The 25,867-nt window shown below is 38.5% G+C and overlaps 1 protein-coding gene across 2 annotated transcripts; it reads right to left on the reverse strand.

The window, feature by feature from the left end:
* Positions 1-8,346: 8,346 nt before the first annotated feature.
* On the reverse strand, positions 8,347-13,042 carry LOC103045080 (transmembrane protein 42). 2 transcript variants are annotated; one of them, XR_007429895.1, is made up of 4 exons: positions 12,780-13,042; positions 10,868-11,014; positions 8,802-9,775; positions 8,347-8,725 (listed from the first exon to the last, which is right to left on the reverse strand). XR_007429895.1 is itself a non-coding variant. In XM_007235759.4 (3 exons), the coding sequence occupies exons 1-3, from the start codon at positions 12,954-12,956 to the stop codon at positions 9,590-9,592; spliced, it is 510 nt and encodes a 169-aa protein (XP_007235821.2). In that variant the 5' UTR covers positions 12,957-13,042; the 3' UTR covers positions 8,347-9,589. The 2 variants fall into 2 exon arrangements, 1 of the variants encoding a protein (XP_007235821.2); XM_007235759.4 differs by having other exon boundaries at positions 8,347-9,775.
* Between the last annotated feature and the right edge of the window lie 12,825 nt (positions 13,043-25,867).

A 25,867-nucleotide genomic window follows, 5' to 3' on the forward strand; every position in this document is an offset into this window, starting at 1 on the left:
CTCCGGGGGGGAGAGCTGACCCAGAATCTGCTCTAGACTCCTATAATACAGAACACACACTCTCATCAGCATCAGCATACAGTGCTGAATTTACACTGATTTATTATAATATTTTAATAGTCATTCTGATTTGTTTGAGATTATGGATAGGGTGTTATATTTCTGAAGTTGTGTTTCATGTATTTTACATTCCTTCATCAACAGATTTCCTCCTCTATTATATATCCCACTTTCTATGGGTTGTGACAAAAGTTACGGGACACAGTAGCTAGCTTCTGTGGCATGTCAGTGTATATTTAGTCAAAATTTTGTCTTAAAAGGGTACTAAACCCTAACCATATATTTATTTTAATAGCTGAAATTTGTTTAATAAGTCATTAAACATATAATTCCTGCTTAAAATCTTTATAAACATTTCCTAACCTTTAGAATAGGGTTTTATTGTGGTAATTTCCCATTCTGCCCCGCCCCTAAACCCATACATCACCTAGTGCCTTCCCTAAAAACTACCCTTTCTATTATTATTATTTTTTTTGTAGCATTTTCAAATATGAGCTGAAGTTGGACTAATCTAAAGTTTTCCTCCTCCAATATATATATATATATATATATATATATCACTTTCTATGGGATGTGACAAAAGTCACGGGACACAGTAGCTAGCTTCTGTGGCATGTCAGTGTATATTTAGTCAATTTTTTGTCTTAAAAGGGTACTAAACCCTAACCATATATATTTTTTGATAGCTAAAATTTGTTTAATAAGTAATTAAACATATAATTCCTGCTTAAAATCTTTATAAACATTTCCTAACCTTTAGAAAAGGTTTTTACTGTGGTAATTTCCCCTTCTGCCCCGCCCCTAAACCCATACATCACCTAGTGCCTCTCTCAAAACTAACCCTCCTATTTTTTTTTTATTATTATTTTTTTTTTAGCATTTTCAAATTTGAGCTGAAGGTGGACTAATCTACAGTTCTCCTCCATTATATATCCCACTTTCTATGGGATGTGACAAAAGTCACTCTCCTGCCCCGCCCCTAAACCCATATATCACCCAGTCCCCCTCCCAAACTACCTCTCCCATTTTTATTTAGCATTTTTCTGAGCAATTTGAGATGAAGGTGGACTCATCTAAAATCAGGGGGTTTAGTGCCCCTTTAAAACACTATTTATTATTATTCATTATCTATTTATTTCTACATTTATCTGATATTTAAAAACTGAACAGCCTCTTATGTTATACATTATAAAAGTGCCTGAGCTTCAACATCAAAACTCCAAGTACTCGCTTCCAAATATTGATTTTCTACTTTGTAGCAGCAGAGAGAATCTGGTTCAGTTCCAATATCCATGACTTTGCTCTTTGCTCAGTGTGTGATCTCTGATATTCTGCTTATTATGAGAAGAATATCTGTATTTTTCAGTTTTGGACATAATGTGACTCTGAATGTTCTTTAAATTATGTTATAACAATTCTAAACATACTGTGTATATGATTATATATTATTGTTTTTGTACAACTACAAAAATGTGATTTAGTTCAACCCTGTAGCCAATTGCTTTTTTTTTATTTAGTAAATTCATACAGTGAATATCAATTTTAATGATATTCAGTCATTAAGCTGTAGAACACAATGCATTATGGGATGCCCTATTGAAAACAGTCTGGTTATATTTAAGACATTAAGACATCCCAGGAATGTAATGCTTTATTGCGAGAGCAATCAAACACCAATCAAAAACACTGATCTGCAAAAACTCTCGGAATTTGATACAGTGTAATGTCAGGTTCACACTATATGATCTTTTATGTTTTTAATCGCTGACAGTGTAAAGCTGGTTTGTGGCAACTTTTGTTGTAAAAAGCGCTATATTAATCAAATTGAATATGATTTTTACCTGTTCTGAGTATTTCTTTCATTTTAGAAAGTATAATAATGTATTTTAAAAAAGCGTGTCTGTATATTTCAGTTTATCGAAATAAAACAGGTTTTACACTGTAAAGCTCTAGCATTACTGCTACTGTGAGCTGATTGGTTGATTTGTGAGCTGATCCTAGAGATACAGGTAAAGCACCTAGTTTAAAAGGTTTATAACTGGAGTTTAGAATGATAAAAGTCATGCCTGCAGTACTGAAACATTTGATATAGTTCTGTGTTAAAGGGCATAAGTATATATTTCAGTATAAAACTGATCAGACATTTATAAACTCTGATTTTAACTTCACATGTTGGACTCACTTTAAGTGCGTATTCTCCTCTATAGAGATTCTCTGGTTTGGCATCACTAGTTCTCGTGTGATTAGTTCTGGTGTGTTCTCGTGATAAACGTGTGTTTTGGAGAGCTGTGAGGTCAACCTGAGATAATCAGAAAGAATACATCATCACACATCATCATCGTTCCTCAGGCGAGGTTTATTCAGGCATTGATATGTTGCATTATAGTTATATATTATGGGTTTACAGTGTTCTATTACTGTCTATCATAAAAACATACATATTTACACTTTTACAAGAGTGAGCGCATACAGAAATAAATACATAAATAATGTATAAATACAATATAAATAAATATATAAATAAATATAAACAGATGTACACACATGGTGAAGAAAACAATGCTACAGGTTTAACAGAAATACAGTTTCTACTCTTTCTACACCTCTCTCTCTCTCTCTCTCTCTCTCTCTCTCTGTAGGGATGAGGGTGATGAAGAGTAACAGTTAATTTATTTATGTGATTTTTATTATGTTTATTGATGAAGAACATCCCCAGACCTAAACAGAAGTTGTGTTCCAAAGCCTAGGCTGCAGTCGATTGTGGGCGGAGCCCTAATTGGGGCGTGGCTATGTAGGATAGCCCTATGAAGACTTGTTGTCAGAAGCCTATTGGTCAGGCTTATGTATAACGAGGCTTGTGGTGATCAGACGATATATTGACCAAATATATATATAAATAATTTTTTTTAATTTAACAAAATTTCACTTTTTTTCCACTGGATAAATGAAATAGGGTAAATGCATTTTTATCCTGTTTTTCAAAATTATTTTAATCCATTTTTCTTTTATTCCAGCTGGTTCCCAAATTAATTACACTCTTAAAAAAGCGTCATTGTTTGGTTTAAATGATTGGCTCTTTAGACAAAAATATTTAGTGCATCCCTGACAAAAAATGTACATACACGCATTTAAAAAGCAGTATTATTTTCCCGCTTTTAACAATATTCAGACATGGCAATTTAATTATGGTAATTATATTAAATATTTTGTAATATTCTAGATGAATGAAAAAAAAAAAAAACACATTTAACCAGAGTTGACATATTGGCTGTGTACATTGGTTTTTCCGTTTTTTTTGTATTCATAAAAATTATTGATTTTTTGGAAAACAAACATTTTCAAACAAACTCTGCTCTGGATTTTTTCTGGTGCTTTTTTTTGCTACTTTTTGTTCAGTATTATAATGCTAATATTTGTCTTTTCTTTCGTGTTGTGTGCGCACAAAGATTTGGGGCTATCCAAACACTTGGAAGGATACATCAGCTGCGTCCTTGAAACCATCCTCACTTCGGAATAGGTGTTTTACATATTGTAGCCAACCTCGACTGCAGAATCGGCTATGGGTCGCAGCTTCACCGTTTGTTGTACATTGGTCATTTGTAGATGCTGGGGGCGGAGCTACATTTCCAGTGTCAAAGGTCTTGCCGAAGAGCTTGTGTCGTGTTTATTGCTGCACATTTGGTCCGAAGAACTTGCACGATAAATTAGAGAGAGGCAAAAATTACGCTAAGTGCTACGCTACTCGTCCTACCTTCTACAGTTTAATGCCGTTAGCTGTGTCTCTTATCTAACGTTTAAACACACAGTGAGTACACATGTTGATTAACGTTAATGTACGATAATGTAACAGACAGTGGTATGATTGATAAGTATGATGTGAGTAACGTGAGAACGAGAACATAACGGTTTATGATGACGTGGTAACATGTCGTAACACTGACTTATCGCTACGCTAACAGTGACGGCTCACAGGAGAGTGTATTAGACTCGGTACTGAATATTGAGAAGAAGGGGAGGAGCTAAAGCACCGGTCCGTCCACTCAGAGCTCCTCCACGCTACACTGACGCTCACATTGTTCGGGACGACGAAGAAATTCAGCAGAACGACTTTGGATTGGGTGGCCAGCGTGTGATTTCTTGGACTAGCGTACCGTGCGGATGGACTGATTAATGGTGTACAGCATGCAGTCAGTCAATCCAGTACGTTTATTAGTCCGAGAAAAGCGTTAATTCTCTTTATTATCCGAACAGAGAAACGCACACTGGATACAGGAAGCACTGGAGATTCACAGGAAGTGCGTGAAGTTAAAGCAATAGTTTGGTCCAAAAACGATTTGTACTCTTAGCTCAAGTGTAGTCTGTAGTTTGGTGTCTGAAGCTATGATGCTAATGTTGCTAATAAGCAATAGAAGCCCATTGATACCAAAATTAGCATGATGCTAATTGCATTGCTAAATCACCAGACATTTAGAAAGTATACCATGCAATGGTTTCTGATCGTATTGTATTTAATGTAAATGCAGTCTGAAGTAGCTATGCTAACCCTGCATTCCAACAGCCTATATTAGCCTAGATCGCTAATTTACCTAGCGTGGCGGGCTCTATTATCGGCCATTTAATTAAAAATATTAGAATTTACTTACCCAAATAAACAGTTTTCAGGCGAGAAATCTGTGTAGATTAACATTTAGCACTAGTTTGAGTTTTAAAAAAATGTGTTTTTTAAAAATGACAGTTTTAGTTACTTAGGCGCCTCTTAGCAGCAAGACCTGCGGAATTACAAGGGTCCCCTATTTCCAGCCACCTTACATTCAGCTTAAAATTGCTTATATTAACTAGAAAATATATACAATTAAGCTTTTATTGAAACAATTACAACTCTTACCCTGATTTTAAGGGCTGATAATGTGTGTAATAATGAGTATTTTTGAATTGCTGGACTTATTATTTATTTATGGAACCGCGTCAATATTTTGCCTGCGCCGTCTACTGGAAACATAGCTTAGCATTTCTGCACTGTGCCTATGGGATCCAGCGCCCCCTAGTGGTGTTTAATGATATCGCATGTGTCCTGTGTGGGCATCCGTACTCTGATTAGGTAGGAAAACATAGCGACACCCTTGTTCCCTTCGATTTAGGCTCCCTAAAGAGTGTACAATAATAAAAAATGAAGAAAAATAGCCATAGCACTACGGAAATTAGGTGAACACTCCACGCATTTTTTTAATGCACAGATTTACAACATTATTAGAGATACTAAAATAATGTTTTATGACTCTTTCGGCAGAAAAAGAAAGGAAACAGAGCAATAGGTGGAAATTAGGAGACCATACATTGGCTAACTTAGCGTTGGCTAACGCTGCATCTGTGGATGAAGGAGCTAAATGTACATTCTCTGCTCTCACCATTCTATGGAGGTTACCTGGGTTCTGAAGCTCTGGTGAAGCAGATGTGTCGGTACTGTAGTGAGGTTGTTGAAGACGACGTTAGCTTTAGCGCTAATCTATCAGTGCAGAGGAATGTTTTTTAGTGTAACTAAACCTCACAGCACACCCAGTATAGGCTTTAATTACTTAAGATAGTTAGCATCATTAGCCTCATAGCATCAGTGTAAAACTAAAGTATCCAACTTCAGACATATTTGGGCAAATTTGGACAAAATCTGATTTTTCGCCAAACTATCGCTTTAAACATTGGTCTTTGTTCCGGCACTTGAACTCGGACGTCTGAATCCGTGATGCTACAGGACGTGTGTTTCGTCCAATCGCGTCGCGTCATTAATAAACAATGTGCTGTTTAATTTATTAAAGAATTTATTAAACCCACAACGCGGAAGAGTGTCTGTGTGATTACGGTGGTTGTTGGGGTGGTGTGTCTGTGTGATTACGGCGGTTGTTGGGGTGGTGTGTCTGTGTGATTACGGTGGTTGTCGGGGTGGTGTGTCTGTGTGATTACGGTGGTTGTCGGGGTGGTGTGTCTGTGTGATTACGGTGGTTGTCGGGGTGGTGTGTCTGTGTGATTACGGTCGTTGTCGGGGTGGTGTGTCTGTGTGATTACAGTGGTTGTCGGGGTGGTGTGTCTGTGTGATTACGGTGGTTGTCGGGGTGGCGTGTCTGTGTGATTACGGTGGTTGTCGGGGTGGTGTGTCTGTGTGATTACGGTGGTTGTTGAGACGGCTTATGGTGGTTGTCGGGGCAGCGTGTCTGTGTGATTACGGCGGTTGTTGGGGTGGTGTGTCTGTGTGATTACGGTGGTTGTTGGGGTGGTGTGTCTGTGTGATTACGGTGGTTGTTGGGGTGGTGTGTCTGTGTGATTACGGTGGTTGTCGGGGCGGCGTGTCTGTGTGATTACGGTGGTTGTTGGGGTGGTGTGTCTGTGTGATTACGGTGGTTGTTGGGGTGGTGTGTCTGTGTGATTACTGTGGTTGTTGAGACGGCGTGTCTGTGTGATTACAGTGGTTGTCGGGGCGGCGTGTCTGTGTGATTACGGTGGTTGTTGGGGTGGTGTGTCTGTGTGATTACGGTGGTTGTTGGGGTGGTGTGTCTGTGTGATTACTGTGGTTGTTGAGACGGCGTGTCTGTGTGATTACAGTGGTTGTCGGGGCAGCGTGTCTGTGTGATTACGGTGGTTGTTGGGGTGGTGTGTCTGTGTGATTACGGTGGTTGTTGGGGTGGTGTGTCTGTGTGATTACAGTGGTTGTCGGGGCGGCGTGTCTGTGTGATTACGGTCGTTGTCGGGGTGGTGTGTCTGTGTGATTACGGTGGTTGTCGGGGTGGCGTGTCTGTGTGATTACGGTGGTTGTCGGGGTGGTGTGTCTGTGTGATTACGGTGGTTGTTGAGACGGCTTATGGTGGTTGTCGGGGCGGCGTGTCTGTGTGATTACGGTGGTTGTTGGGGTGGTGTGTCTGTGTGATTATGGTGGTTGTCGGGGCGGCGTGTCTGTGTGATTACGGTGGTTGTCGGGGTGGCGTGTCTGTGTGATTACGGTGGTTGTCGGGGTGGTGTGTCTGTGTGATTACGGTGGTTGTTGAGACGGCGTGTCTGTGTGATTATGGTGGTTGTCGGGGCGGCGTGTCTGTGTGATTATGGTGGTTGTCGGGGTGGTGTGTCTGTGTGATTACGGTCGTTGTCGGGGTGGTGTGTCTGTGTGATTATGGTGGTTGTCGGGGTGGTGTGTCTGTGTGATTACGGTCGTTGTCGGGGTGGTGTGTCTGTGTGATTATGGTGGTTGTCGGGGTGGTGTGTCTGTGTGATTACGGTCGTTGTCGGGGTGGTGTGTCTGTGTGATTACGGTGGTTGTCGGGGTGGCGTGTCTGTGTGATTACGGTGGTTGTCGGGGTGGTGTGTCTGTGTGATTACGGTGGTTGTTGAGACGGCTTATGGTGGTTGTCGGGGCGGCGTGTCTGTGTGATTACGGTGGTTGTTGGGGTGGTGTGTCTGTGTGATTATGGTGGTTGTCGGGGCGGCGTGTCTGTGTGATTACGGTGGTTGTCGGGGTGGCGTGTCTGTGTGATTACGGTGGTTGTCGGGGTGGTGTGTCTGTGTGATTACGGTGGTTGTTGAGACGGCGTGTCTGTGTGATTACGGTGGTTGTCGGGGCGGCGTGTCTGTGTGATTACGGTGGTTGCTGTGGTGTTTATTGCATAATGCCGTATCCTGAGCCCACGGTTGCTCACAGTGATGTGGGCCAGGCTGGGGAAGGAAGTGATGAGATAGTCGAGAGCTATTGATATTAGCAGGTTTAAAAAGGTCTATTAAATCTTTTCCTTGCATTTAAGTAACTTTACTCATTTTCCTCTAATAGAGATCCACTGTATGATGTTTAAACTGAACAGAACTTTGGTTCTTTTCGGTTCTGTTCTATAAAAAAAACCAGAAAACACTACAGGTAAACTCTTTGGTTCTACAGGACACTCACATGTTTGGGTTTTATAGGAATCAGTGAGTGTTTATGAAATAATACTGATTATTAGTTCAGATTCAAACGGTTCCCAATCCAGATTATGCTCCTATATATGTGGAACCTGGTATTTGAGGGTACTCTATGGGTTCTCTCATGGTTATGTTTAATCAGAATGAGTACAGGAGCTGTAATCTCTGTAAATGCCCATATATATATATATAGACTGGTTCAGTCTTCTGTATCCTACTAGAATGGTTCAGTAATGCCAGGCTGCCGTGTCTGTGTGTGATATATTTGCTCAGGAAATATAGAGTTTATATTAATTTACCAGCTCTGAAAAAAGAGGTGATGCACTGAATTGACTCGGTTTAAATATGTACATTATTTATATTATTACATCAACACAGTTTAAGTTAGTTTTGCACAGTTTTAGAAATTTAGTTTACTCTTGGAAGAGTTTTAAGAAGTCTTGCTTTATTTTTTTTTTAGATAAATGCATCTGTAATGGTCAACTAAACAACATATATTGCAATATAACTTTGATAGAACTGATTAGCAACTTAAATTTTGGTCAAACAATCTTTTATACTGAACAAATTCAAATTTTCCAGCTATATATAGCTGCAATAAGTACTGCAATTAAACAGACTAGACTGTGACTAAAACAGACCCATAATTACATTTAAATGCGCAATTGATAATGTCAGCTAATCGTCGATTATTTGATAATTTGCCAAACGAGTGTATTCTTGATTTTGTTTCCTACAGGTGCTAAACGTGGACCAGAGTGCACTGAATATATTTGCTCATACAGTATAGGCATCCCCTGTTGAAAGACAGTAGGGAAACATGACAAACAACATGTTCAAGTTCATTTTTACGCTATACTCACGTGAATAAAATGTAATGTTGTGTTTACTCTATTTAATCAGGATGTTTTCCAGATAAAATATATGTACGAGCTGCACAATGATAGGATAGTAAGTAACGTTAGCAGAATACGAGATAACGTAGCCTTAAAATAGCTTGTTTAGCAAAAGACTGGCCATCATTCTCTTTTTATATTTTATTCACGTGATCGATTGTGGCTTTACTTTGATTTAATGTAGTGCTGTCAGAAAGCAGCAGGGGGTGCTGTGTTGTATTAAGCAGTTGAACAGTGCTCAGAGTCATGAAGCTCTTGCGTGCATCAATGGGTTTACATTAAACTGTAAATGTTCTTCTACATGTGTAGAACTTGTTAAACGTTTTAAAAGCTAGTTTAATCTTCTTCACATCTTGCATCCCTCATTTCAAATTAAAAGCCTTTTGCAGAGTTATGTTTTTGTGATTTTATAATGGTATAACTGTGCTGATGTAATATATTTAATAATTATATCATCGCTGTCGCTCAAAACATCATATACCTCTTAATGATGTTACTTTTCATTATTGCGTACCGGTAATTTGAAATTTGTAGTTGTTATTTACAGTGTGTTTAAGTTTCACAAAGTACTGGATACTTTTTTTTGTAAAACTTGAAAGTTAAAGCTACTTTTACGTTTTATTCCGTCAGCGATGATGAACACATCGAGTCAGTTCAGTGCATTACCGTCCTCCACTCTGGGCTACTGTTTCCGTCGATCATCACGCCGGTTTCTCGGCTCTCTCCGGTCCTCTCGCCGTCTCGCTCGTCCTTTTTATCTCGTCCTCGTGCGACGTCTCGCTGGGGGACGCTCGGTGTAGCACCAGGAGTCCAGACAGTGTGAGGGAGATGCCCACCCACCAGAGGGCGATGTGACTGTCCCCAAAAATCAGCTGCCCGAGGAATGCCTGATCATAAAACAGGTACAAAAGCACACACAGTCCAGTCAAACAGAAGCCCAGGGGTTTATAATACACCAGTGAATTGATGCACAATATGATACTGTATTTAAGTAGGTGTTTCCAATAAAGTGGCCACTGAGTGGATGCGCAATATTTCCAAAAGTATTCACTCACCCATCCAAATGACTGAATTCCCTTTTGTGGCCACAGGTGCTGAAACTCACTACTCTTTTGAGTGAGAAATTACACTTCTGCGTGTAAATGTAAAGTTTGGTAGAGGGGGGATCATTATTATGTTGAGTTGGGAGTTGGGCTCGGCCCCTTGGTTCCAGTGAAAGGAAGTCTTAATGCCTTAAAATACCAAAAGATTTTGGACTTTCTATTCCAACATTCCAAATGCTCTTCTGAAAGAATGGTCAAATACATTTCCCATAAACACACTCCTGAACCTTGTGGAAAGCCTTCCCAGAAGAGCAGAAGCTGTTATAGATGTAAAGGGTATATGTGAAGGTAGACTTTCGGCAATATAGTGTAGGTGTTTCTAATAAAGTGGCCAGTGAGTATTTTAAACTAAAATATATTTTATTTTAAATGAATTTGTGGCATTAAACAGAATTAGTAGCTGTTTTAAGTGAAATAACAGTTAATTAAAAAACAGATACACTGGTTTAAATTTAAATAGTTATTTTTAAAATAAAAAAAATTACATCTAGTTTATAGCTAATAATTTTAAACTGATATTTAAATTTGTTTTGAAGCAAATTGTAAGCAAAAAAGAGATATCTTAACTGAGCTGGATAACGGTGTAAAAAGTGATTTATCAGGGGAAATTATGCACCGTATCTCCCAGTCTGAAGGGTGTTTGTTGGATAAATTGTTAACATTTCTGGATCTCTGAACGCTGTGGGAGAACGGAGGTGTGCTGATCATCAAAGATAAGAACTTTTTGTTTTGCTACAATAAAACCTCATTTTACACCAGAGTTCTCCTTTAAAACCTATGGATTTATAAGTTCATGTGTGTGTGTGTGAATGTAGACGAGTGTTAATATGGTGCATGTGTTTCTAATAAAGTGTCCGGTGGGTGGTCGGTACTCACGGAGGAGATGAAGTTGGAGGCGGTGGTGGTCACAGTGGTGCGGGTGGAGGAAGAGGAGTACCTGAGGGCCTTCGACAGGAACGTCCACATCACAGCATTACAGGTGAACAGCAGCCCACCACACAGCAAGCGCAGGGGGATGTGCAGCTGTTACACACACACACACACACACTCTAATCATTACCCACACAGGCCCACCAACCACGGGCTTCATCTCCTGAAGGTCATTTTACACCATCATCATCTTCATCATCATCATCATCTCCTCCCAGCAGATAAATCCCAGCAGGCTAACCGGGTTAGCGTATTTTAAGAGCAGAAATTAGGTGTAGGAATAATGACAGGATTATTATTAGCTGTATTATTATTAATATTTTAAATAGTAGCCAATAAGGGCAGCCTTAATTAGCCTAACAGCACAGTGTGACAGAACAGCACCAGCTCAGAACAGTGGGAACACAGCCACTGCTAACGTTTTCTCCTGATGTAGAAGCTGTGTTTTACACTGAAGTAACGATTATTATAAAAATATTTTTCAAAAATTTACTAACAACTGCTTTTAAACTACAATACCAATATTATTATACAGTAACAAAACTAAATTTCAAATAAATTATAAGCAAAAGAAACGAAAAATTATTTTAAACTAAAGTATTTTAATTTTAACTGAACCCTTTTCGTAAAACTATAGTAACATTTATTTAAACAGATACACTGGTTTAAAAATTGAATTGCAAATGGATTAGCAATTTTTAAAACTGCAATTACAGCTATTTCATAACTGAAATTAGATATAGTTTTTACATTTACATATCAGCTTTTTTCCAGTGAAGTCATGCTAATTTCTGACTGTTATTAAGGCTGTTATACCAGAACTAGCTAACTTCTTATTTTATGACAGTTTTATCATTTTTTTAAATAAATTATAAGCAGAATAAGAGTTCTCTCAACTGAAATAACTTAATTTGAATTTGAATTTAAATAGCAGTTTTTAAACTAATCCAATGGTCAGTGTAACTAAACTAAACTAACGGTTATATTTTGCTGAAGTAACTAAATTAGAATTTAGGTAATTTAACCTGAACTAACAGTTATGTATTGCTAATGTAACTAAATTACACAAAATTCTAATTCAGTTCAACCTGACCCAATGGTCATTTAAACTGAAATAACGATCAGTGTAACTGAAATAATGGTTATACTTTCCTGAAGTAACGGAATTACATTTTTTTTTTTACTAATTTGCAACTATTTTACCTGATCCAACGGTCATTTAAAATTAAATAACGGTTAGTGTTACTTACAGAAGGGTTGACTTAACTGAAACAAGGGTTATATTTTGCTGAAGTGACTAAATTTGAATTTTGAATTCTATTCAACCTGGACCAACGTTCATTTAAACTAAAATAACGGTCTGTCTAACTTAAATAACGGTTGATGTTTGCTGAAGTAACTGGATTTGACATTTGATTCTCTTCAACCTGGACCAATGGGCATTTAAGCTGAAATAACGGTCAGTGTAACTGAAACAACGGTTAACGAGACTAAAATAACGATTATGTTTTGCTGAAGTAACTGGATTTCAATTTTAAATGCGATTTATGTTCAACCAGGACCGACGGTCATTTAAACTAAAATAATGGTCAGTGTAACTGAAATAACGGTTGTCTTGACTGAAAAAACGGTTATATTTTGCTGAAGTAACTGAATTTGAATTTTTAATTTTCATTAACCTGGACCAACGGTTATTTAAACTGAACTAACGGTCAGTGTAACTGGAATAACGGTTGTCCTGACTGAACTGATAACGGTTCTGCGCCGCTGATGTAAAATGAAAGTAAACCCCGGGTTAATGCGGTGCTGGTTCTGCAGGTTCTTTTGATTCTGCTGGTTCCGCGGGTTCGGTTCGTACCCAGTCGCAGGCGGTGGTCTCGTTGCCCTGGCGGAAGCGCCGCTGCTCGCCCCAGCTCCGCAGCCCGGTCTCACACACGCCCTTCAGGTAGTCGGTGCCCAGAGACAGCTTAGCGGAGGACGAGGCCACGGCGCCCAGGAACCCCGCCAGCAGGGCGTACACCACACCGGGGAACATGCTGCTCAGCGCCGCCGCGGATTCATGCTCCACCGCCGCCCGGTCCGGTCCTCCAGCGGCGCGGTCACCAGCCTAATGGCGAGGCTTTCACTTCATACCCGTATTCCGGCACGCCCCGCCCTCCTGTGATGCGATTGGCTGCCTCCTCAAACGTACCCGCAGGCTATTGGCAATTTGTGGGGTCCGTTTCATTCCGACTGCTGATGACCCCTTGATCACTCGCCCACGGTATTTATCCCTAGACTGGATCAGGGTTTGATTTGGGTTTTACTTAACCATTTTAAAGGAGAATAAAGGATGAATAGCTCACCTCCGTTCTCCCACAGCGTTCCGAGATCCAGAAATTTTTGTCCAAACACTCTTTAGACTGGGTGACTTAAAACGTTAAATCACTTTTCACACCGTTGTCCAGCTTAAGGTAGCTCACACCTCCTTACTAGAATCTGGAGAGCCCTGACATTTAAAACGAGGGTTTTATAACTTAAAAAGTGCACAAGAAGCTTATTAAAAATCCCTGTTTACACAAGGTTCAGCTCCGAGCACCACCATCACTGTACTGATAATGACATAGACATATATATATATATATATATACATAGATTCCGCATAGCCTGCCTCCTGGCTTAGCAGCCGGCGCAACTTTACAAGTTCCTGAAAAACCTTTGTTGCAGCCAAACAGTTCAAATTAGATGTGCAAACCAAAACAGAGTCTGTTCCACATTGGCAGAAAAGAGTGATTTGTAAAATTAATAACAAATATTAAGATCCACAACAATAATTCCAAAGCCATAGTGAGAATTGTATATTTGCAGCAAAAAATATGGCGAAGAATTGTGAGAATTTAAAAAATTCAGAATTTCCTAAAATCAAAGAACTGCAGTAAATAATCTACTACTCTAACAACAAAGATTTTATAACCATGGTTTGAATTAGTCCTGCCTGGGAACTTTATCTGAGGAGCTCCTGCTGCTGCTCCTCCCTGTATTAGTGTTTTTCAATCCATACAAGCTCAGAATCAGTCCTGGGTGCTAAATCATTTATACAGTACAGGAAATAAAACTCCCTTAAACACTGGATATGAGGTGCATAAAAACGTAAAGAGCTGTAACTATATACTTTAATAGTGTAAAGCCTCTAATGGCTTCAAGAATATCATATTATAAATAAATATTCAACTTGTGTCTTGCTTGTGCTACAAAGCATTTTAGAAATATTTATTGAATACTTAAACATTGAGTATTATAGTGTATATGGAACTATTTTAAATGCTTAGTTTTGTAAAGGAAGCTGTCTTAAAGTTGTTGGTGTTTCTCATTTTAAGTTCTGCTAATTAAGTCTGATTTCTTCATATATTGTGTAATTTTGAAACCGTCAGTATCTTGAAAAATACCATGATATAAATGACATTTTTTAGATTCTTGACCTGCTGTAAGAAAGCCAGAATAACAGTGGGAACTGTGTTGAGCCACAAGGGGAAATCTGAAGCCGTATTGTTTGATTTTTAGTACTGATGTAAAAAAATACAAAAAAAAGTCTTTTTTTAAAGACAATTCTAAACCTACTAAACTGATCAAACTATTAAACTGGTATTTACTGGAGTTTTAGATGGGCTAAGTGGAAAAAATATATATTGTATCTATAACGTTAAATACATTTTTGTAATAATTATGAATGGCCATGATTAACCTACAGCCTTAACCTTTATTAATTTACTAATCAGCTAATTTCCTAATCTAAACAGAATTTCTGTGACCTTGTCCTAGACAACAAGGAGAAGTGAGCGAGGGAACATAGGGAACAGGAACAAAATGGAACATACCCAATCATAGCGGGACACTACCAGGCGATTCCAGGGCAGGGGGCGGGGCTTTGTCTGGATACGGGTGCAGGAAGAATGACGCGTTTTTATGTACTACGTCATTGTGCAGGAGAACCTTTGCTGCCGTGTTGCATCCTGGGAGCTGTAGTTTCCAGAGCCTGATTCAGAGCATTCGTCATACACTGCTGCGTATATGCAAATGAGAATGATGTCATATTTTTAAATAGGGATCAGGGTGAATTACAGAACGTGCAGTTCTGATCAGAATTAAACTGATAAATATTGATAATAAATAAAGAGAGGGATGTTAAATGGAGCCGGGCTGATGATGGAGAGCAGGTCTGGAGCTCGGGGTGAATCTGAGCTGTAATAAAGTGACTGATCTAATTCCTCTCATTTACTCTTGATCCCAGATCAATACTAACCAGATACTACAGAGAGAGAGAGAGGGAGAGGGAGAGAGAGAAAGAGAAGAGGGAGAATAAAAATGATGAGTTTCTTTGATTTTACCAAATTGAAAACCTCTATAATATAATCAAGAGGAAGATGGATGATCACAAACCATCAAACCACCAAACTGAACTGCTTGAATTTTTGCACCAGGAGTAAAGCAGCATAAAGTTATCCAAAAGCAGTGTGTAAGACTGGTGGAGGAGAACATGATGCCAAGATGCATGAAAAAAACTGTGATTAAAAACCAGGGTTATTCCACCAAATATTGATTTCTGAACTCTTAAAATCTCTTTATGAATATGAACTTGTTTTCTTTGCATTATTTAAGGTCTGAAAGCTCTGCATCTTTTTTGTTATTTCAGACATTTCTCATTTTCTGTGAATAAATGCTCTAAATGAGAATATTTTTATTTGTAATTTGGGAGAAATGTTGTCTGTAGTTTATAGAATAAAACAACAATGTTCATTTTACTCAAACATAAACCTATAAATAGCAAAATCAGAGAAACTGATTCTCATCCATATTTATTCCTACCTAATATCAGTCTCCTATTTGCCAACTGTATGCATGTCTCCAGGGCAGGTCCCTTATCTATAATATAAATTAAAATATTAGGATTTATTGGAGCTGTGGGTGTAAAACAGCACTGGGATGGAATACTTGGTGTTTCATGGTTTTAAAGTAAAAACATTTCTAATTGAATATTTTTAGGATCCAGCTATTTCTGTTATAGCATTTAATTGTTATTTAACACATTCACACCACCAGGTGGTGCTGCTGTTCTTACTGCACAGTTACTTCTAAACTCTACTACACATCCTCTAATACTACACTATACTCTACTATACTAATACTGTACATCTGCCTCTAATCAATTCAGCATCACCAGGCCAGATCCCACAACTAAAACAAAGACCTGCAATCAAATCCTTACACCAATCATCCATGATCTAGTTAAAGTTACTGCCAGAATTCTAGAACTGCTGTGAGTATTTAAGAACCTTTCCAAGGAAGAATTCTAAGAATTTCTATAAGTATTCTAGATCCCTTTTTAACCCCAGCTCTAGTCACTGTGAGAATTCTAGAATGGCTGTGAATATTTTAGAACCTTTTTAAGGTCACAGTAAGAATTCTAGAGCTCCAGCTTTAGTCACTCTGAGAATTCTAGAACACCAGGTTTGGTTACTGTGAGAATTCTAGAACCTTTCTAAGGTCGCTGTGAGAACTCTACGTTTGCTATGATCATTCTGGACCCTTTCTAAGGTCGATTTTAGAATTGCTTTAAGTATTCTAGAACCTTTTCTAATGTTGCTGTGAGATTTCCTGAAATACTGTGAGCATTCTAGAACCTTTCTAAGATCACAGTAAGAATTCTAGAGCTCCAGCCTCAGGTTTAGTTACTATGAAAATTCTAGAATGGCTGTGAGTATTCTAGAACCTTTCTAAGGTCACTGTAAGAATTTTAGAATTGCTATAAGTATTCTAGAACCTTTATAAGGTCGCTGTGAGATAGAATTGCTATGAGCATTCTGGACCCTTTTTAAGGCCACTGTGAGATTCTAAAACTGCTGTGAGTATTCTAGAACCTTTCTAAGGTCACAGTGAGAATTCTAGAGCACCAGCTTTAGTCACTTTGAAAATTCTAGAACCCCAGTTCTAGTTACTGTGAGAAGTCTTTAATTGATCTGAGTATCCTAGAACCTTTCTAAGGTCGCTGTGGGAATTCTTCAACTGCTATGAGTATTTTAGACCCTTTCTAGACCACCATGAGACTTCTAGAATATCTGAGTATTCTACAACATTCTAAGGCCACTGTAAGATTCTAAAACTGCTATGAGTATTCTAGTACCTTTCTTAGGTCACTGCAAGAATTCTAGAATATCAGTCAAAATTAAATAACTAATTATCTGATCAATCTTAAACCTCAATGATCATTTTAAAGTCACTATGGACATTCTAGAACTTCAATGATATATATAGAACCATAGTGACTTATCTCTAGTTATAGTGAGACATTGTGAACCACAATGATCATTTTAAAGTGAGTAGCGAAACGTGAGAAATGGAATGAGAAATACAGAACCACAGTAAGAATTCTAGAACAACAGTATTGCAGTTGAGAAGCACTTCTAAAGCCACCAGAAGATTGCGAAACTGACCATTTTAAAAGGGAACATATTATATCTCTTTTTACACTGGTTAGAATAGGTCTATGGTCTGTACAAAACATGTTCATGAGAATCTTTACACAAAAGAACAAAATCTCTCTCACATAAAGAGAGATAAAAATCTCACCAGCTCAATTCCTACCTGTTTCAGTCTCTTTTAGAATGAGCTGTTTAAGGGCTCTGTCACTTTTATGCAAATAATATGTTGTTGCAGGCCACGCCCTATGTTTACACTGGGCGTTTAACACACGTTAGCATTAGCTTTTGCTAAATGGCAAAACGCAAACAAGCTAGTTCATGCCTAACTTCCTATCTGCTGACTGCAACAGACAGTAGGTACAGATCCCTCCCTCAGACAAAGTCTGCTTGCTGGCTTATCCTGCTGACTACTCAAATGGTGTTTCTTCAACTGATCTAGACGGTGGAGCTCTGGTGAGGGTTGACAGATGAGGGGTGGAGCCAGGGTGTTTTTATACAGGTTTCCTTATTGTGACATAACAATAAAGGAGGAGATTTCTGACACCAAATTCTTTCAGCTTATTCAAAGAAAACGGATGGATGGATTTTTTTGGTATTTGGAGTGTTTCAAGGGGAAATTACCAAAGTGGAACTACAAAAGCACACAGAAAGTTTTGCATAATATGTCCTCTTTAATGTCCCTGATTTATATTTATTCTAATTATATGTATTTCCGAGCTACTGTAGAGTAAAAAGTTAAAAGCCACACATTTAAAAGTTCATGAAGTTCTTGTTCTCCTCACACTGATAGAAGAACCCAATTACCCTCCTCTGGACTAACAATGGATGGAAGTCTCATTTAACCATTTAAAACATCCCGAAACTTCGTCCATCTCCAGCCTTGCTGTCACGGACTACATCTCCCAGCATGCTCTCTGCCTCCTCCTCATTAAAGCTGTGCTGATAGAGGTGTGTTCTGGTTTTGCTCATTACAGAGATAACCTTTAACGTACAGGCTGGAGATTTCAGATTGGGCCGGCTGTTAAACGCAGCACCGGGTCTGAGAGGGACTAATGGGCATGTTTGGTCTGAGAGGTACATGAGGTCGTGACCCCGGATCAGAGGAGGTTTCAGGAGATAACTGCTGAAGTGCTGCTTCTGATAATCATCTCCTGATCTTATTTCTTTGAACTTTAACTTCCAGAAGAGATCCAATCCTCCTTACTGACTGAACTTCACTAGAACTGCACAGTCCAGCTCCATCACACTGCTATGAAATGCCCAGTTCTGCACGGCGAATGCTGGATGATTGAATAATTTAATAATCTGCATGTATAGGAAAGTGTAGGAAAGTGTGAAATTATTAGATTGTTTGAGTTTAATCTCTAAGTTAGAGTTAAGTTAAGTTAGAGTCTTCATCTTGAGTTCAGAGCTACAGGTTTGAGAGTTTATTCATAAGGAGTTTAAATAATGTTTAACTGTATAGCCACAGTATTGAAGGCCATAAGAGCAAGCTACCAATTTCTATACTGAAAAACTCACTGACTGTGGTATCTGAATGGGTTGCTGTGGTATCTGCACAGGTTGCTGTGGGGTTCTGCTTTGCATGATTTCTGTGGTATCTACTCTGCATGAGTTGCTGTGGTATCTGTAAGGGTTGCTGTGGTATCTGCATGGGTTTCTGTGGTATCTGCTCTGCATGGGTGGCTATGGTGTCTGCATGGGTTGCTGTGGTATCTGCTCTGCATGGGTGGCTGTGGTGTCTGCATGGGTTGCTGTGGTATCTGCTCTGCATGGTTTGCTGTGGTGTTTGCATGGGTTACTTTGATATCTGCATGGGTTGCTGTGGTATCTGCTCTGCATGGGTTCCTGTGGTATCTGCATGGGGAGCTGTGGTATCTGCATGGGTTTTTGCTTTGCATGGTGTCTGTGGCATCTGCTCTGCATTAGTTGCTGTGGTATCTGTATGAGTTGCTGTGGTATCTGCTCTGCATGGGTTACTGTGGTATCTGCTCTGTATGGGTTGCTGTGGTATCTGCTCTGCATTGGATGCTGTGGTATCTGCATGGTTTCTGTGGTATCTGCTCTGCACGAGTTTCTGAGGTATTTGTGTGGGTTGCTGTGGTATCTGTATGGGTTGATGTGGTATCTGCATGGTTTCTGTGGTATCTGCTCTGCCCGAGTTTCTGAGGTATCTGTGTGGGTTGCTGTGGTATCTGTGTGGGTTGCTGTGAATATACTAAAAATTGAATTATGCACTGTCTTTCAACAAGAGTGTGTAAATTGCTTTATCTACCTTTTAAAAAACTTCTCTGGGTCTACTTTTTGGGTAGTGCACCTCCTGGTGAGAGATTGTTGACTATTAGTCATGCCTCTACGGTGCACTAAAAGACATTTTGCAAAGTTGACAGATCATTGGATCGAGAAGAGCAGGATGGTAAAAATTGCCTGCAGTCTACTTCTTTCATACATTTTCTTTTAATTTGTTTTAACTCGTGTACAGGTTTGGGCAGGGGGTGTATTCTGAGGGTCTCTGCTGCTTCAGGGCTGAATATAGTGGATATGATGGTCACTGATGGTGTATTTGGGTCAGAAGAGCAGCGTTGTGGTGTTTAAGTGGCTCTGAGGGACTGGCGTGGGCGAACAACAGCTCTGTCCTGTCAAAACACGTCAAAACATCAGCAAAACATCAAAAGAACATCACATACAGACAGAGAGAGAGAGAGAAATGGTGCCAGATTTAGTACATTTATCCAATACATACAGTACCAGTCTAAAATTTGGACAATCTTTTTCTCATTTAATGTTTTTATTCTCAATTTGTATTATTTTCTACATTGTAGATTCATATTGAAGTTATATTGGTAATGGTGGAATGCATAGGCAGTTGAAGTGAACAAAAAAGTGTTAGCTAGCTATCTATCTACATATTCATAGATGTTTATATAGATGCATCTCTGTCCTGGTACATAAATTAATTCTTAGATCCTATTTGTAAATTTTGATTACAGTGTTTTCAGTGTCCTCACACTATTAGCATAGCTGCCATTTAGCTACTTTTTATGTTTTTGCTAATTCTATGCTAAAATACATATAAAAAGTAACAAGAGTGAGTTCCAGTAAAAGGAGTGATTTTTTTTTGTCGTAAATATCAATTATTAGAACATGCAGTCAACCATTTCTTTAAAATAAAGCCTTTCTTGAGAGAAAAGCAAAGGAATTAGTGGACTTGCTTTTAAACATGCTTTTTAAATGTAACATGAGGTTTGGTAACAGGACTGAGAAAATGAACCATGTAAAAGAAACCTTGTAGAAACCTTGTAACAAATGAGGTAAAGCTGCCCGAGTTTGACCGGTTCATGTTTTGTATAGTTAATTTTTATATTTACTAAATTAATACCTAAAATCAAAAGAGGAATTTGTTTTTTTATTCTTTATATGATTTTTATGGTAAATACAACAAATTCTAATTCAACTGCATTAATAGAAACAGCTGTATGTACAGTATTTACAGTATTTATGAAAATATTTATTAATCTATAGCAGTAACCCATAGAGAAATGTGTGTAGTACAGCCCTAGGTTATCCTGAGTTACTGGATCAATGAAGGCAAGCAGGATCCGCTGACTGCAGCCGTTATTATAATCAGCGTATACAATAAATAAATAATACACGTCGATAAATAACTGTAAGCAGCCTGCATTAACAGCTCAGCGCTGGAGTGATCTGAGTGATAAAACGTATGGAATATTCAGAGACACGGCGTTTACACTCAGCCTACAGCATACTTAATGCACCCGCCGCTACATTAACATTAGCCTGAAGCTACAACAAATCTCCTGCTGGAGCGTGACGGGTCTGAAGGACACAGGTTTAAAATGAGTGTACAGTAATCTACACAATATTCTATATGCTACAGAAAAGAGTAAAGACAGTATGTGCTCTTTAAGGGCTGTAAATAGTATTAAAGCTTAATTTTCATGATTTTATTTTAGACATATCAAAGCAATAGTTTGATGAAAACTCAAATTAATACTGGAGCTAGTGAGCTTGGGGTGTAGGGAGAGTTAGTTATGAGATTTAATCCAGTCTAGGGAAGTGTTTCCAGAGACATGAATGGAAAAAATAATATTTTAATCTTAATTAATTTAACAATTACATATTGAAATTAGTGGTGTCTTTTAATTAAAACAAATCAGTCTGATTAATCACAACAGATTTAATTGACACTAATCAAATCTTTCCTTTAATAATGGGTATTTAAATGTAAATAAAATCATCACAAAAAATAATTTTGGTAACACTTTACTTGGATGGTCCATTTTATGCTTAACTGACATTCAACTAACACTGAATTGAATGTCCATTAAATTTAACTTAACCCTATGTTGAATGTAAATGATTCAAAATAGAACCTAACCCTACACCCAACCCTAACCTTAACCCTTAATCTACCCTAAAATCTAACCCTAAACCTAACCCTAACCTTAACCCTTAATCAACCATAAAATCTAACCTTACACCTAACCCTAACCTTAACCCTTAATCAACCATAAAATCTAACCCTACACCTAACCCTAACCTTAACCCTTAATCAACCCTAAAATTAAACCCTACACCCAACCCTAACCTTAACCCTTAATCTACCCTAAAATCTAACCCTACACCCAACCCTAACCTTAACCCTTAATCATCCATAAAATCTAACCCTACACCCAACCCTAACCTTAACCCTTAATCAACCATAAAATCTAACCCTACACCTAACCCTAACCTTAACCCTTAATCAACCCTAAAATCTAACCCTAAACCTAACCCTAACCTTAACCCTTAATCAACCATAAAATCTAACCCTACACCCAACCCTAACCTTAACCCTTAATCAACCCTAAAATCTAACCCTACACCCAACCCTAACCTTAACCCTTAATCAACCATAAAATCTAACCCTAAACCTAACCCTAACCTTAACCCTTAATCAACCATAAAATCTAACCCTACACCCAACCCTAACCTTAACCCTTAATCAACCACAAAATCTAACCCTACACCCAACCCTAACCTTAACCCTTAATCAACCACAAAATCTAACCCTACACCTAACCCTAACCTTAACCCTTAATTAACCCTAAAATCAAACCCTACACCTAACCCTAACCATAACCTTAACCCTTAATCAACCATAAAATCAAACCCTACACCTAACCCTAACCTTAACCCTTAATTAACCCTAAAATCTAACCCTACACCTAACCCTAACCTTAACCCTTAATCAACCCTAAAATCTAACCCTACACCTAACCCTAACCATAACCTTAACCCTTAATCAACCATAAAATCAAACCCTACACCTAACCCTAACCTTAACCTATGCTTAAAATCGAACCCTAAACTCTGCGTTTGGATTAGAGTTGAATGTAGGGTTACATTCAATAGAGAATCATTTACTTTTACCTTTTAGTTCATTTGCATTTAATAGACATGTAGTTGAAGGTTAGTTGAATGTCAGTTGAGCATCAAAGAGGCCATCAAATGGACCATCCAAGTAAAGTGTTACCATAATTGTATTAATGAAAACAATATTCTGTGATTATTTGTGCTTAAAATCATGATTACAAATGTGCTGGTACTTCCCTGTAATTTTTGGAAGGGAGGCAGTAATATTAGTGTACTTTTTGTTGCTCTGTTATACTATCTCAGTTAGTTAGTTTTGATGCTTTTTATATGAGAATATTTTAATTAGAGTTACTGAATTTAACTGAGAGTTTAACTAAAGGAAAGAAACACTTGTCTAGCTCCATATTCCACACCTTCAACAGCCTGAAAAGTCAACTACATTTGTCAATTATTATTTCGATTAGAAAACCACAAAAAGTAGAATAATGTGAAGGTTTTAGGAAAAAAACAACCATGATAAATTCAGGAATTTCAGGAATGATATTTATTTATAAAAGTAAAACTTAATGTAAATGTTTTTAAGGAATCCTTTATGACGCTTGAGAGTAAAGACGCTTCTAAAAGTCAAAGCAAATGTAAATGTACTGTGAGGAATCCTGAAGGGTTCTAAGGGTTCAGGAAGAACCCTGTGTGAGGTTTGCTTTGCTAGAACATCAGCAGCTCCATGCTAATAGTTAAGAATTAATTCAGGAATTCCTGAAAAGCCTGGTGAAGGTTGAGGCTGCAGTTAGTTAGCATTGTGCTGATGGCTGTGGGTCTGAGGGTAGATTTAAGGCTGTGGAGCTGATGAGCTCAGCGCTGCCGGACAGACGGAGGCAGAACACTGCACTTAAATCAGAACCGACAGCAGCGGAAGAACGGGTCGGACGGGTCAGCATGTCTCAGAGAAAGAGAGACGAGATGTGGGGGAGGGGCCAGAGCCCATTGGTACCTTTACCTTATACAGATCCTCAACACTGAGCTTACTGACCACTCTAATACACAGTTTTACACATCTCTGCTGGATTTTCTCAGTCAGCTTTATGAGGTAGAGTCTCCTGGAATTCAGGCTTTCAGTTAACAGCTGTGCTGAACTCATCAATAGTTAATTACTTGAATTTCTTGCCTCTTAAATGTGTTTGAGAGCATCAGTTGTAAAGCTGTGAAGAGGTAGAGGTTGAGTAATGTTCTAATCCAGATTATGAGAAGCAAGAAATACTCAACTAAGTAAAGAAAATGTGTAGTTGCAAAGACCATTAAAAATATTATGATGATGAAACTGGCACTCATCAGGACCGAGAGTTTCATCTGTTGTACAGGATAAGTTCATCAAAGTTACCAGCCAATCAAGCTCCCCAGATCTAAATGCTTCTTCACAGAGTATTTTGGTTTGTTTAACGCTTTTAAGTTACTACATGATTCCTTATGTGTCCCTTCATAGTCTGGATCACTTCACTATTCATTTATATTGTGTCCAAACTTTTGACTGGTACTGTATGCACTTGCGGTCCAATGAAAAACATCTACCTCAAAAACAGCAACTTTAAAAGAGTGAGATAAAACATTCTTAACTTTCAATAGAAGTCAATGTAAAAATAATTTATTTCAGGTCATTTTTGGAGTTCATTTCTGTTGGTCTATTCATCAAGAAATTTTGTGTTATGTAAAAAATTATGTAGAAAATTTAAAATGTTTAAAAAATTGAACTACTTGTTTCATTGGAGAGCAACAATATAACACTTTAACTCTGTATAAATGGCAACATTTTAACATTCTAATTTATAGGAAGAGATATAATCTATATAGTATAAATGATTAGAGCTGTGTTTTGATTATACACTGGATCTGGCCAGAAGAGGGTGTAAATATGCTCCCCCCTAAAAAGGCTCTCAGACGTTTTTACTGTTGGGTAGTGTACCTCCTAGTGAGAGCTTGTTGACTGCTAGACATGCCTCTACAATGCACTCAAAGACATTTTGCTGTTGACAGATTTTGAGAGGAGGGCATCAATCATTGGACTGGGAGAATAAAGATGGTCATTTTGATGAATTTACCACCATCTAGGTCATCTAGGACCAGGACTGCTACAAACTAGAAAAATTATCTTTAGCAATGAATCCGGGTTCTGTTTGGGATCTGATGATGTTCAGGTTTGAGTATGGAGTTCTCTTGGTGATTCTCTTCAATCCTGCCTTTGACGTGGACTGAAGAGTTCACAGTGTAAACTGCAGGAGTGATTAATGATCTGAGGATCATCTCATACAGTGACAGTCAGTCACTCCTAGTAGTGATAGGAGGAACACTAACAGTGATCTCAGTGATGTGTGCAGAACATCCTGCAGATACATGTGTTGCTGCCTCTCATGCAGAACTTCCAACTGATAGCAGCATTTTTCAGCAGGATAATCCTCACCCAGACACAACAATGGTTTCCCAGGAATACAGAAACGTCTCCACCAGATTGTAGCACCTCCTCGTCCTGCCCGTCTCCAGATTTATCACCATTCAGCATTTATGGAGCAGCTGGGACTCAGCAGCTTCAGCTTCAACCTACGAGTGTAGAGCTACAGGATCTACAGGCCCAGCTGTAGCAACACCTGTTGGTAAATGTGCTGCAGGATCCATACAGAACCTGTAGAACCTTCATACCCAACCCTCTCAATCGCATCTTATATCCAGCATAGAGGAACCAACAGGGAACTAGAGCCTCCATTTAATTGTATACATATATAAGTAGTATATAAAGAGTATAAGAACAAATCCATACTGTCCAGGCAGAACCCAGACCTGTGTTTTTACTGTGTTTATGTTCATTTATATTGATCGAGGTAATATTTGTATTGATTATGAATAATGAATATTAAATGTGCTGCAGATTTACAGACACAGGTCTGTGGTTGCTGATTTGGTTTACCCTTCACTGAGTCCTTATTATGGAAATCTCTCTCTCTCTCTCTGCTGGTAATCGGTGCTCTGTGAAAGCAGATCTCTTTGTGTGAGTGTGTGCGTGTGTGTGTGTGTGTGTGTGAGTGAGTGAGATGGAGCTGGACCAGTCAGTGCCGGTTGCACATCGATC

Source organism: Astyanax mexicanus, unplaced genomic scaffold, assembly GCF_023375975.1.
Source record: "Astyanax mexicanus isolate ESR-SI-001 unplaced genomic scaffold, AstMex3_surface scaffold_31, whole genome shotgun sequence".
Classification (NCBI taxonomy): Eukaryota; Metazoa; Chordata; class Actinopteri; order Characiformes; family Acestrorhamphidae; genus Astyanax; species Astyanax mexicanus.

Bases quoted from the DNA above. Each gene is read 5' to 3' on its own strand.
- LOC103045080 (XM_007235759.4), bottom strand. From the start codon at position 12,956: ATGTTCCCCGGTGTGGTGTACGCCCTGCTGGCGGGGTTCCTGGGCGCC. The intron at 11,015-12,779 runs GTACGAACCGAA...TGTGTGTAACAG, and splicing joins AGACCACCGCCTGCGACTGG to CTGCACATCCCCCTGCGCTT. The intron at 9,776-10,867 runs GTGAGTACCGAC...TTTTATGATCAG, and splicing joins CCTCCAACTTCATCTCCTCC to GCATTCCTCGGGCAGCTGAT.